Source organism: Monodon monoceros, unplaced genomic scaffold (genome assembly GCF_005190385.1).
Source record: "Monodon monoceros isolate NGI ecotype Baffin Bay Population unplaced genomic scaffold, NGI_Narwhal_1 Super_Scaffold_8, whole genome shotgun sequence".
Classification (NCBI taxonomy): domain Eukaryota; kingdom Metazoa; phylum Chordata; class Mammalia; order Artiodactyla; family Monodontidae; genus Monodon; species Monodon monoceros.
The window spans coordinates 74,542,625-74,554,997 of NW_021703785.1; the positions used below are offsets into that span (position 1 = coordinate 74,542,625).

A 12,373-nucleotide genomic window follows, 5' to 3' on the forward strand; every position below is an offset into this window, starting at 1 on the left:
ATCCCTTGGGCAAAGCGAAACAGGGATTAAAAGGGAGCTTGGAAACGAATGTGTTTGCCTGAGGTCCTGGGTTAGTGATGAGTGTCAGGCAGCAACCTAACGTATAATCCGAGTTCAGCTGGATCCAGAGGCTTGTAAACCCACGCCAGAACGCGATAGTGCTTTCAGAGTGGGTGTTGTTCCTCCCAGAAAACCACCTCCTAGCAGCTCACGGGGTGAGCTCAAGAGAAACGTGCTCCTGTCTGTAACATTACAGCAGTTTTACAAGTTGAAGGAAGGTTCCGCTAACTGCCCTGTGCTAATTTTCGCCTGTTCAGGATAAAGCGGCAGGATGGACTGGGGCACGCTGCACACGTTCATCGGGGGCGTGAACAAACACTCCACCAGCATCGGGAAGGTGTGGATCACCGTCATCTTCATTTTCCGCGTCATGATCCTTGTGGTGGCCGCCCAGGAGGTGTGGGGAGATGAGCAGGCCGACTTCGTGTGCAACACGCTGCAGCCCGGGTGCAAGAACGTGTGCTACGACCACTTCTTCCCCGTGTCCCACATCCGGCTCTGGGCGCTGCAGCTCATCTTCGTGTCCACGCCGGCCCTGCTGGTGGCCATGCACGTGGCCTACTACAGACAGGAGGCCGCGCGCCGGTTCAAGCGTGGGGAGAAGAGGAACGAGTTCAAGGATTTGGAAGACATCAAACGGCAGAAGATCCGGATCGAGGGCTCCCTGTGGTGGACCTACAGCAGCAGCATCTTCTTCCGGATCATCTTCGAGGCCGCCTTCATGTACGTCTTCTACTTCCTGTACAACGGGTACCACCTGCCCTGGGTGCTGAAGTGTGGCATCGATCCCTGCCCCAACCTCGTGGACTGCTTCATCTCCAGGCCCACGGAGAAGACCGTGTTCACCATCTTCATGATCTCCGCGTCCGTGATCTGCATGCTGCTCAACGTGGCCGAGTTGTGCTACCTGCTGCTCAAAGTGTGTTTCAGGAGATCCAAGCGAGCACAGAGGCAAAGAACCCCCCCCAACCACGCCCTCAAAGAGAGTAAACAGAACGAAATGAATGAGCTGATTTCCGAGAGCGGGCAAAACGCCATCACGGGGTTTCCTAGTTAAACGGGGCCAGGCATCACGCAGCTGACGTAGCGTCACAGAACTGCGGCCTTCCCCAGAAGGCAGCGCCGACCAGGTGTCCTGGCTCTCGGCTGAGACTCTGTCCTTACAAACGGCTTTCACCATTCATAGATACCTGAGTTAGCTTTCTGTAGAATAATTGGGCCATGAATGGGCCACGTAATCAAATGTGTGGCCCGGCTCTACAGCCGGGCCTCGGTGTGACTTTTACATGTGGGTTTAAGTGGACCGTCTGACATGGGGGTATTTCCTGAAAATTTAAGGACGTAACTGTTGTCGACAAAACATTTATCTAGAAATTGATACTTTTATTAGGAAGAGATATTTTTATAGGATTGAATGTTTTAGTTCTGATTTTGAATTTATGTAAAGTATTTTTATAATGACTGGTCTTCCTTACCTGGGGAAACACACAATGTTAATTTTAGAATCATGCCTTCAGTGTCTAATATTTAAGCTTACTCTGTCTCGTTGTAGGTATTGTTTTTCCTTGTCTGCTGACAAATGTGTGAACTGTCACGGCTCTTAGGGTGGAAAGGGTTCACTGTACCATATATTTTCACTGCTGTCTGGGCATGGCCGGAACTGTATGGAAGCGGGAAGCTTTTCAGAGGGGCTGATTTGCAGTCCTCGTGAACGGCTGATGCAGGAACGCGCTCCCTCAATAAAGATGAGCCCTTTGCTGAAGCCTTCTGTTCCTTCTGGGCCACTGCGTCGCTGGCGACCTGATGGGCAGCTCGGGGCAGGCGGCTGGGGAGGCCGCGTGGCTGGAGTGCTGGTGTCCGCGCACCCCTGCACCCTCTTCACATCCCTCTAGCAGGGTCGCTTTAGCAGCCCCCCAGGCCTCAGCTTGGAGAGGGGTCGGCTGCTCCAAGACATAGAAAGTGTCCCCTGGGTCAGCTTCCAGCCCCTTGGACAAGGGGAGAGGGCCCTTCAGTCCACAGCTCTGCACCCACAGGTGGTAAAGGGGAGGGCTTCCTCCCGGGCTTTCCAGGTGGGACACAGATGCCTTTAGTGGGGGTATTGGTGCACCAGCTGAGGACCAATCACCATGGAGATGTCACACCCCAAGGCCACCCCTGTGAAGGGTGCAGTCAGCACACGTGCTACGCATAGGGACACCTGGTGAACCGCGAATATTCTCCAGGGCTGGACCTGCGTGCCGGGGTTCCAGACCCTCTCCCCAGAAACGCAAAACAGGAAGTCTCATTTTCTTCAGAGTCCGAAGCAAATTCCAGACATATCCTTTCATCCATAAGTATTTTAGTAGCGATCCATGAAAACCAAGATCTAACCTTTAAGAACAAAACCACGATTTTTTCACAGGGAAAATCCAGTCCGCCTCCATAATTCCTGATGGTCCCATGACAACCTTTCCGGATAAACGGCTGTTTGAATGGGTCTCAAGCAAAGCCCATAAACAGGATGGAGGGACATGGGGGGGGATGAAAAGGCTTTGGTGGCAGCCCCACTGCATGGGAGAGGCTCGTCCCACCCGCCATGCTCCCAGGGCTCCCAGCCACCCCCTTCCTCCATTTTCCGTCTCTCCTCCGCTCCTTCACTGCCCTCAGCGCTCCTGCCCCCGGAGCTGTGTCTCGGCCGCCCCTCCGGGTCTGAGGTGGTGGCCACACTGCCGGCCTCGCCCACCCGTCACCTCCCAGCACCTTAATCTGGGCCCAGCCCCACTACCAGCCCAGGCCGCCATAAGCACCAGTGACATTCTGACACCAGTGTAATGGCCTCTTCTCAGCGTCATCCTCGTAAAGCTCTCCTTGAGGCCTTGTTCTGTCTGGATTCCGAGACACTGTCCCCTACCCTTGGGCCTCCTGCACTGGCTTCTCTCCCTCGCCCTCTCCCTCGGGTGGAGACCTTTCCTCTCCTCTCCCTGCACTCTTCCTTGTGAGATATTATCCCCGTTTTACAGATGAGGCCACTGAGGCTCAGAGGTTAAATAACTTGACCAAGTTTACCCAGCTAATCAGCAGCAGAGCCAAGATTCAAAGCAGGCTGAATGTCTCCAGGATCGGTGGCTTCACTGCCGCTCCCACAGCTTGGTGCTTAGGGACCACAGTGCTAAGTTGCCCATCATCCCTCATCCAGCTCCAACAACCATCTAGCCGTGCCCGTTCACATTCGGAGGGTCTCGCCCGATTATCCCCCAGCCTGGATGACTGTAAAGCAAATCCCAGACAGATCGTTTCTTCTGCAGATATTTCAATATGGGTCCTTTAAGAGTATAGACTGGGACCTCCCTGCTGGTCCAGTGGTTAAGAATCTGCCTTCCAATGCAAGGGACATGGGTTCAATCCCTGGTCGGGGAACTAAGATCCCACATGCCGCAGAGCAACTAAGCCCGCATGCCACAACTAGAGAGAAGGCCGAGTGCCACAACTACTGAGCCCTCGCACCACAACTAGAGAGAAATCTGCGCGCCACGAGGAAAGATCCTGCATGCCGCAACAAAGATCCCACGTACCGCAACTAAGACCCGACACAGCCAATAAATAAATATTAAGAAAAAAAGAGCATAGGCTAAGCTTTTAAAACAAAAACACAATGGCACCATCACACTAAAATAGCCAGTCCATGTTCATAATTTCCCAATTGTCCTGTTCATGTTCTTTTCTTTTTTTAATTAAACTTGTTATTTTGAGATAACTGTAGACACATGTAGGTGGAAGAAATAAAACAGACGTCTCGTGTGCTTTGGGCAGTTTCCCCCAATGGTAACATCTCGAAAAACTACAGTCCAAGATCTCAGCAGGACACAACACTGACACAGTCCAGATACAGAACATTTCCATCACCACCAGGATCCTGGTGGGGCCCTTTTATACCCATACCTGATACCCTCCGATTCCGATCCCACCCACTCCTGGCAACCACTAATTTGCTCACCATTTCTCTGATTCTGTCATTTCAGGTAAGTTACATAAACGGTATCGTGCAGTGTGCAACCACTGGGACTGGATTTTTTTCTCAGTGTAATTCTCTGGAGATTCACTTGGGTCGCCGCACCAAGAGTTTGCTCCCACTGCTGGGCTGCATGGTGGTTGCGGTTGCACGTTTCATTTTTGAAAAGCAGCCAGTGTTTTCCAGAGCAGCTGCATCATTACACACCCCCACCAGCAACGTCTAAGTCACCCGGTCTTTCCTGAGCCTCGCCAGCATTTGGTGGTGGTGTTATTTTTCATTTTAGCCATTCTTTTTATTTTCAATAACCGGTTTTTAGATTGAAGTATAGTTGATTTACAATGTTGTGTTAGTTTCAGGTGTACAGAAAAGTGATTCAGTAATACATAGATTCTTTTCCATTATAGGTTATTACAAGACATTGAATATAGCTTCCCACGTCATTTTGTCATTCTGATAGGTGTGTTGCATGTGCATTTCACAAGTAGCTAATGAACTTGACCACCTTTTCATGTGCTTCTTTGCCATCTCTCTGTCCTCTTCATTTCTTTCGCTCGTTCTCTAATTGGATTGTTTGTTTTCTTACTGTTGAGTTTTGAGAGATCTTTATGTACTGTAGACACTCTAGACACAAGTCCTTGGACACAGACAGTGGTTTGTAAATATTTTTCACTCTGTGGCTTTTCTTTTCATCTTCTTAACAGGGTCTTTTGCAAAGCAATAGCTTTTCATTTTAATGAAGTCCAATTTATCATTTTTTTAATTTTATGGGTTGTGGCTTTGGTGGCAAATCTAAGAACTCTTTGCCTAGCCCTAGATTCCAAAGATTTTCTCCTATGCTTTTTCTAAAAGCTGTCTAGTTTTATGCTTTACATTGAAGTCTGTGGTTCATTTTGTGTTAATTTTTATAAAAGGTCTGAGACTTGAGGTTCACTTGTTGTCTGTCGACATCCAGCTGCCCCAGCACCATGTGATGAAAGGCTTGCTTTCCTCCATTGAATGGCTTTGGCACTTTGTTAAAAATCAACTGGAGGGCTTCCCTGGCAGCGCAGTGGTTAAGAATCCGCCTGCCAGTGCAGGGAACACGGGTTCGAGCCCTGGTCCGGGAAGATCCCACATGCCACGTAGCAACTAAACCCGTGCGCCACAACTACGGAGCCTGCACTCCAGAGCCCGTGAGCCACGACTACTAAAGCCCGTGCGCCTAGAGCCCGTGCTCTGCAACAAGAGAAGCCAACGCAATGAGAAGCCCACGCACCGCAACGAAGAGTAGCCCCTGCTCGCTGCAACTAGAGAAAGCCCGCGCGCGGCAACGAAAACCCAACACAGCCAAATATAAAATAAATTTTTAAAAAAATCAACTGGGCATGTTTGTGTGGGGCTATTTCTGGGTTCTCTGTTCCACTGACCTCTGTTCTCTCCCTCCACCAGCACCACAGTCCTGATTCCTGTGCTTCATTAATGTCTTGAATGCTCGAGTGATTCTTCCCTCTTTATTCTCCTTTTTCAAATTTTTTCAGCTACTCTAGTTTCTTTCCCTTTCCATATAAATTTTAGAATAATCTTGCCTATGTCTACAAAAAAATCTTGCTGTGTGTTTGATAAAAATGGCATTAAACTTGTATATCAATTTGCAGAGAATTGACATCTTTATTATGTCAAATCTTTTATCCATATACACAGCATATCTCTCTGTTTATTTACTCCATCTTTGATTTCTTTCATCAACATTGCATAGTTTTCAGCATACGAATACGAAAAGTTTCATTTTATGTAAAAAGTAAAAAGATTTACTTCTAAGTATTTCATTTCCTTTGAGTGATTGTGAATAGTATCGTATTTTAATTTCATTGTCCGTATGTTCATTGCCGGTATATAGAAATAACCATTATATTTCTTGGCTTATTTGCTTGTAATCTGTGATCTTGCTGAATTCATTTAAAAGTTCTAGATTTCTGTAGTTTCCACGGGATTTTGTGCACAATCATACCATCTGCAAATAGAGATAGTTTTATCTCTTCCTTTATGATCTGTGTGTCTTATATTTCTTTTTCTTGCCATGTAGCACTGGCTAGAACTTCAAGCACTATGTTGAATAGGAATGATAAAAGCAGAAATTCTTGTTCCTGATCTTAAGGGGAAAGGATTCAATCTTTCACCACTAAGTACAATGTTAACTGTAGGGTTTTTGTAGATGCTCTTTATCAAGTTGAGCAAGTTCCCCTCTATTCCTATTTTTCTGCCGGTTTTTATTATGAATAGGTGTTGAATTTTGTGGGAAAAAATGTTGCATTAAATGATATGATCATGTGATTTTTCTTCTTCAGCCCATTAATATGATGGATTACCTTGACTAATCTTCATACAGAAACGACCTGGCATCCTTGAAACGAACCTCACTTGGCCATGGTGTGTAATTCTCTTTATATATTACTGAATTTCATTTGTTAATATTAAGCCTTCTTACATCTACGTTCTTGGGGGATGTTGGTCTGTAGTTTTCTTTTTTTGTATTGTCTTTGTCTGGTTTGTGTCAGGGTAATACCAGCACCACAAAATGAACTGGGGAATGGTCTTGCCTCCTCTGTCTTCTGGAATAGGTCATGCAGAACAGGTGTAATCCTTCTTTAAACATTTGGTGGAATTTCCCAATGAAACTATCTGGGTCTGGACATTTCTTGAGTTTCTCTTTAACAAATTCAATATCCTTAATAGTTACAAAGATCTTAAAATTATCTATTTCATATTTGGTGAGTTGTGATAGCTTGTGTTTCTTGAGGGAGTGATCCATTTCATCTAACTTGCAAACTTTGTAAATATAGAATTGTTTATAGTACTCCTTATTATCCTTTTGATGCCTGCAGGGTCTGTAGTGATGTGCCCTGTTTGAGTCCTGATACTGGTCATTTGTGTCTTCTCTCTCTCTCTTTTTTTTTCCCTTTGTCAGTCTTGCTGGAAGTTCATCAGTTTTATTGATCTTTGCAAAGAACCAGCTCTTTGTTTCATCAATTTGCTCTATTCATTTTCTGTTTTCAATTGAATTGATTTCCGCTCTTTATTATTGTCTTGCTTTTGCTTGCTTTGGGCTTATTTTTCACTACTCTTTCTAGATTCTTGAAGTGGGAACATGGTCTATTGACTTGCGTCTTCTCTTCTTCACTCATGTTTGCATTCAGTGCTGTAACACCCTATCAGTGTGTCTTGCAAATTTTGATCCCTTGGATTTTTTATTTTCATTCAATACATTGTATTGAATTTCATTCAATACAATGTATTGACCCATGGTTTACTTAGAACTGTGTTTTAGTTTCCAAGTGTTCAGAGATGTTTCCGTTTTCTTTCTTTCCACTTATTATCGATTAATAATTATTGATCTCCACTTTGATTCCACTGCTTCCATCAGAGAACACACTCTATTATTTCAACTATTTTAAATGTGCTGAGGTTTTTTAATGGCCCGTGTATTAAGCATGCCTTTTTATCCTGATGCTTTGGCATCTGTGGCCTTACTAACACTGGGGAGACGGCCCCTCCCAGGGCTGGCTAATTCCTAGAGACAGCAAACAACTCTTCCGTGACGTGCACTTTTCATATGCCCACCAACCAACCCAAAACCCACACCCACACCCCTTCTCTCAGGCTCTCACACGCCAGACCACTGTCCACCTGCCCTAATCACCCCAGAGCCAGGCCCCAGACCAGTCGCTGAAATGTTTCACGCTAGCTAACCCTACGCCCGTCTGCCCTGCCTTGCCTCACCTTTCCGAGAGAAACCGCACTGAAGGGTCTGCCCGAGGGCCCTGCCTGGTCTGCTCCCTTCTCACCAGCTTTCAGAGCTGTTTGCTTTTATATAATTTCCAGGGGTTTTAGTTGTACTTGGCCAGGAGAATAGGAAAAACTACATCAGCTGTCTTCCCAGAAGTGAAAATCCCCTTCTTTTCAAAGAGCAGTTGGCTCGGAATCACTGAAATCCATACACTGCAATCGGTTAACGTGTCTCTCAAGCCTCTTTAAGCTGCTGGTTCCCCTCCACCTCTTTTTATTTCCTTGCAACTTTCTTTTCTTAGAATCTGGGTCATTCGTCTCCCAGAGTTTCTCACAGCCTAGACTTTGCTGATTGTGTATTCATGGTGGTGTTTCATGTTCTTTCATCCTCATGTTTGCTATAAACCAAGAGCAGGTGCGACGTCAGCGTTATTCCCCAGTCTCTCTCACTGGCGTCTCTGTGCTCTCCATCCCCGTCCCTGAGTTCCCCACATATATCCCCCCCACCCCCCTGACCACCCCCCTCCCCCCGGCATCGCACGAGCTTCCTCCTCCAGCCCGTCCTCCTAGACTAGTTCAAAGTCTTCACTCCCAAGACACCCTCCCCCAGGGTCACTGTGGTGTTTGTGCTCCAAGGTCCTTGCTTCTCTGCTGGTGGGGGGGGGCTCCTGGACAGAGCAGGGCCAAGCCTGCTCACTCTGCCCCCCAAATGTGTCCCTTCACAAAGCGAGCACTGGCGAGTGTGTGTGTGGAATTCACTGGGGTCCTGATCACCAGCCCTCTCTCTCCAGCTCCAGGGCAGGACAGTGGGAAGCTCGCCCTGTGCCCTGCCGTGGGGACCTGAGGTGGCTTCCCGAGGCCCAGGGAACAACCTCCCAGCCACCAGGGACACTTAGGTGAATGCTGATGCTACAGCAGACATGGCTGCCCAAGGCCTTTTCGGGTCATTGTCAGAGGGAAAAGTTGGAGAAGTGACAGAATGCCTTGAAGTCATTCAGGTGTCAGAGCGCAGCAGGAAGAACTCACCACGATTTAGTTCCTCTAAATTAACTGTGAAACCACAGCCAAGAATCATTTTAAAACTAATCCTGCAGACCTCAGAGACTCCATCCTTAATCAACCTCAGGAACATGAAGGTTCTTGTCAACCTAAATTGTTTCTGGGTGTGATTTATTAGACAGACACTAAAATAATTTATTTCTAGCTTGTTTGCTAATATAACTTTTAAATTTACGGATTCGGGACTAATGTGGTATTTTAAATTGTAGTTAGCACTAAGCTCTCAGTAAGTAATCATTTCTTTGTATCCGTGTTACCCTTATTCACCGCTTATTAGATAAGAGATTGGTTTCTATCCAAAACATAGTAATAGGGACTTCCCCAGTGGCACAGTGGTGAAGAACCCGCCTGCCAATGAAGGGGACACACGGATTCGAGCCCTGGTCCGGGAAGATCCCACATGCTGCGGAGCAACTAAATCTGTTCGCCACGACTACTGAGCCTGTGCTCTAGAGCCCGCGAGCCACAACTACTGAGCCCGCGCACCACAACTACTGAAGCCCGCACGCCTAGAGCCTGTGCTCCGCGACAAGAGAAGCCACGGCAATGAGAAACCCGCACACCGCAAAAAACAGTAGCCCCCACTCGCCACAGCTAGAGAAAGCCTGTGCGCAGCAACGAAGACCCAACGCAGCCAAAAATAAGTTAATTAATTAATTTTAAAAAAACACATATTAATAAAACCTGAGGCAGTGTCTTCTGATCTGTCTTCTGGTCCTCAGTATCCAAATAATCAATGTTCAGATAAAGGAAGGCCTAAGTTGAGAAGGGAATCAATTGTTTCTGGTTGAACTTCAGCCTTGAAAGGACCCGGGAATGGCCTAGATTCTGCCTAACAGTCGTGAGGAACGGACATCTGGGTTCAGCACTCACACCAAAGAGATCCTCCTGGCAACACGCCAGAGCCTCTCCCCTTCTCACCATATACTGGGATTTGGGATTTTATCCCTTTGTGCCTCCACCCTGGACACGGCAGTTCTAACCCAAACAGGAGGCGGACAGACCTCACGTGGAGTGAGCGTTGCGGGGTCGGGATCCCAAGTTTCCCCTGAGGCACGTCTGTCAAGACAGTGCTGAATCCAGCCACAAAATCGTGAGGACAAACTAACACATATCACAGGCCATGGGTTCCCAAACCCACTGGGTCAGACTGTCTGGTCCCACAGCCCAGGAATCTGCATGTTTAAGAAACTCTTGAGCTGGTTTTTATGCAGCCAGCCTGGTCCCACTTTCCCATGGAGCAGTCAGGTCTCAGTGTCGTTCAGAACACCCTCCCAGCTCCACTCCAGTCTAATTCAGCCAGCTCCTGGGGGGGGGGTCTGCATTCCAACACCCCCTCCATGGGGAGCCTCACGCTGGATTCCAGAAACACTCACATTTCAGTCAGGAGCCTTGAAAATAGCTGCACTCTGGAAGTGCTATGTCACGGCGGCAGGATGCTAAAAATCTGCACAAACACTAGGGCCTGCTTCTCCTCTTTGCAGCCCCCGTGGACCAAAAGCAAGAGTCTGCCCTTCCAGCAGCCTGTCGTCCACCCCACCCCCAGCTCCCGCCCTGGGGAGGACGTCCTGCTGGCCACTCAGCAAACACCCTGCGGGGGGCCAGGCCCTCATCTCCTCAGACAAACCACAATTAAAGGCGCTGATACACACTCTTTGGGACCTGCTGCCCGTCTTTACCCCGATGCGCTGTCTGCGTCCTCGCCCCTTTCCTGCCAGCTCCTCTGCTTTGTTCTCCTGCCGCTATCTGCTTTCTCCTCCTTTTCAAAGGGTTCTCCTTATCTTCCCCCAGAAAGACCTGGTCAGGGGCCAAGCCCATCACGAGGTGACAGCCCAGCAGCATGGTTTGCTCCGTCAGGGGACCGTACCTCTTGCAGGTCCAGAGCCCGGGATGTCGTTTTCACCACCATCGATGTTGGGACCACATCTTCCCTCCAAGGGTGGAGGTGGGTCGATTTCTGGCTCCAGCTGTTCCGTCCCCCAACATTTACTCCATCCTTTATGCAAAGGGAGTCCAAGGCAGGTGCTGGACTGGATTAAAAATGCTCTCACAGACTTGTGTGATAAAGAAAACCTACAACGCTCGGCACACTTCAGAGCATCCAGTCGTGTGTAAATGTTTAACGCAGGGACCTCTGCCTTGGAGGATACCCAGAGACCCCTTCGTTTATGTGTGTGTTTTGTGTGTCAGTTACACAGTCTACATTCGTGGTCCAAACACGTGACTTCTGCAAGTCTGTTTTGTCCTTTGGTAAATTGTAGGCAGGCTATGCTGTCCGAAAACATAGCATCCTAACAGCCTAGTGCAGAATGTCACACAGTCTGTAAGGGAAGATGGCTGCTTCCCACCAGACGGTGGCTGAGATGCTGCTGCCTCCGTTGAGGATGAGACCCTCTAGGTTGACCCACACCGCTTCCCCCAACCATCCACTCTACGTACGGAGCCCCCGACCACCAAAGAGAGGAGCCCAAGCTCCACCCTCAAGGGTTTATTTCAAAGGCAGTAAAGAAACAACAATAGGCTATCTGTCTATTGTCTCTTCTTTCCCAAAGCACAATAGTCCGACACCCACTTTTGACATTAAATACGTAACCCATTAAAATAGCCGACCTGTGACCCTGAGCTTACTAGACATCAGGGCATTAAGTATGTGTCCTTTTTTAGATAAATAATTTTATTGTTAGTAAAAGACCCAGTCAGATAGCGCTGTTTCTTCTCCCCCATCCCACGAGCCCACATCCTCAGACCAGAGGGGAGCCCCGGGGAAACAAGTCCGATGGAGGAAGGCATCTTCCAGGGTCACAAGCGGCTGGGAGCTGCTGGGGTTCCTGGGGCAGTGAGCTCGCAGGGGGCACGGCAGATGAGGGGCCGCGCTCAGGGCCTGGGTGTCTTTCCTGCTGTGACACCACTTCTCCTGAGGCCACAGTGATATGCTTTCGCCCTGGAAATGACGTTCCAACGTTTTTTGACAGAAGTCTACAGCAACCAGTACATTTTACACTGGGACTAGCACACGTGTGAGTATGAAAACACACACGAAACACACATTTCCTAAAACACGACTTAACTCTTATTAAGAGCAGTGTGTTCTGATATTTCCTATTCTATTCTATTTCATTTAATTGTGAAAAAAAAGGAAAGACAGTTATTTCCCAGCCTATTAACGAGGTCGCGACAAGCAACACTAAAGGACAAGAGTATCCATCTTTCTCCAGCGATCGTCCCCGTTTCCCTGACGAGTCTTCCCAGTGCCATCTACTGGGCACTCTGGGTATTGCAAGCGCCTTTTCCCAGTACAAAGATTTTTCAAGGATTAGGTGAAACCAGAGAAATCTATACACCAATACAGTATGTGCTTCTTCACCCAACGTAGAAAGGGCTCTGAAACAGTTTAAGGAGAAGTTTAGATGAATGGCTAACACACAAACCAAGCTCTGAATTCTAAGATCAAAGACACCATGTCCAATTCCCAAAGAGAATTTCCAAGCCAGAGAACAGCCA

General features: G+C 47.9%; 1 protein-coding gene across 1 annotated transcript; it reads left to right on the top strand.

Moving 5' to 3' along the window:
* The first annotated feature begins 331 nt into the window (after window positions 1–331).
* GJB6 (gap junction protein beta 6) lies at window positions 332–1,117 on the top strand. The gene has a single exon (XM_029210315.1). The coding sequence runs from the start codon at window positions 332–334 to the stop codon at window positions 1,115–1,117; it is 786 nt and encodes a 261-aa protein (XP_029066148.1).
* The last annotated feature ends 11,256 nt before the right edge of the window (window positions 1,118–12,373 follow it).

Bases quoted from the DNA above. Each gene is read 5' to 3' on its own strand.
- GJB6 (XM_029210315.1), top strand. From the start codon at position 332: ATGGACTGGGGCACGCTGCACACGTTCATCGGGGGCGTGAACAAACAC.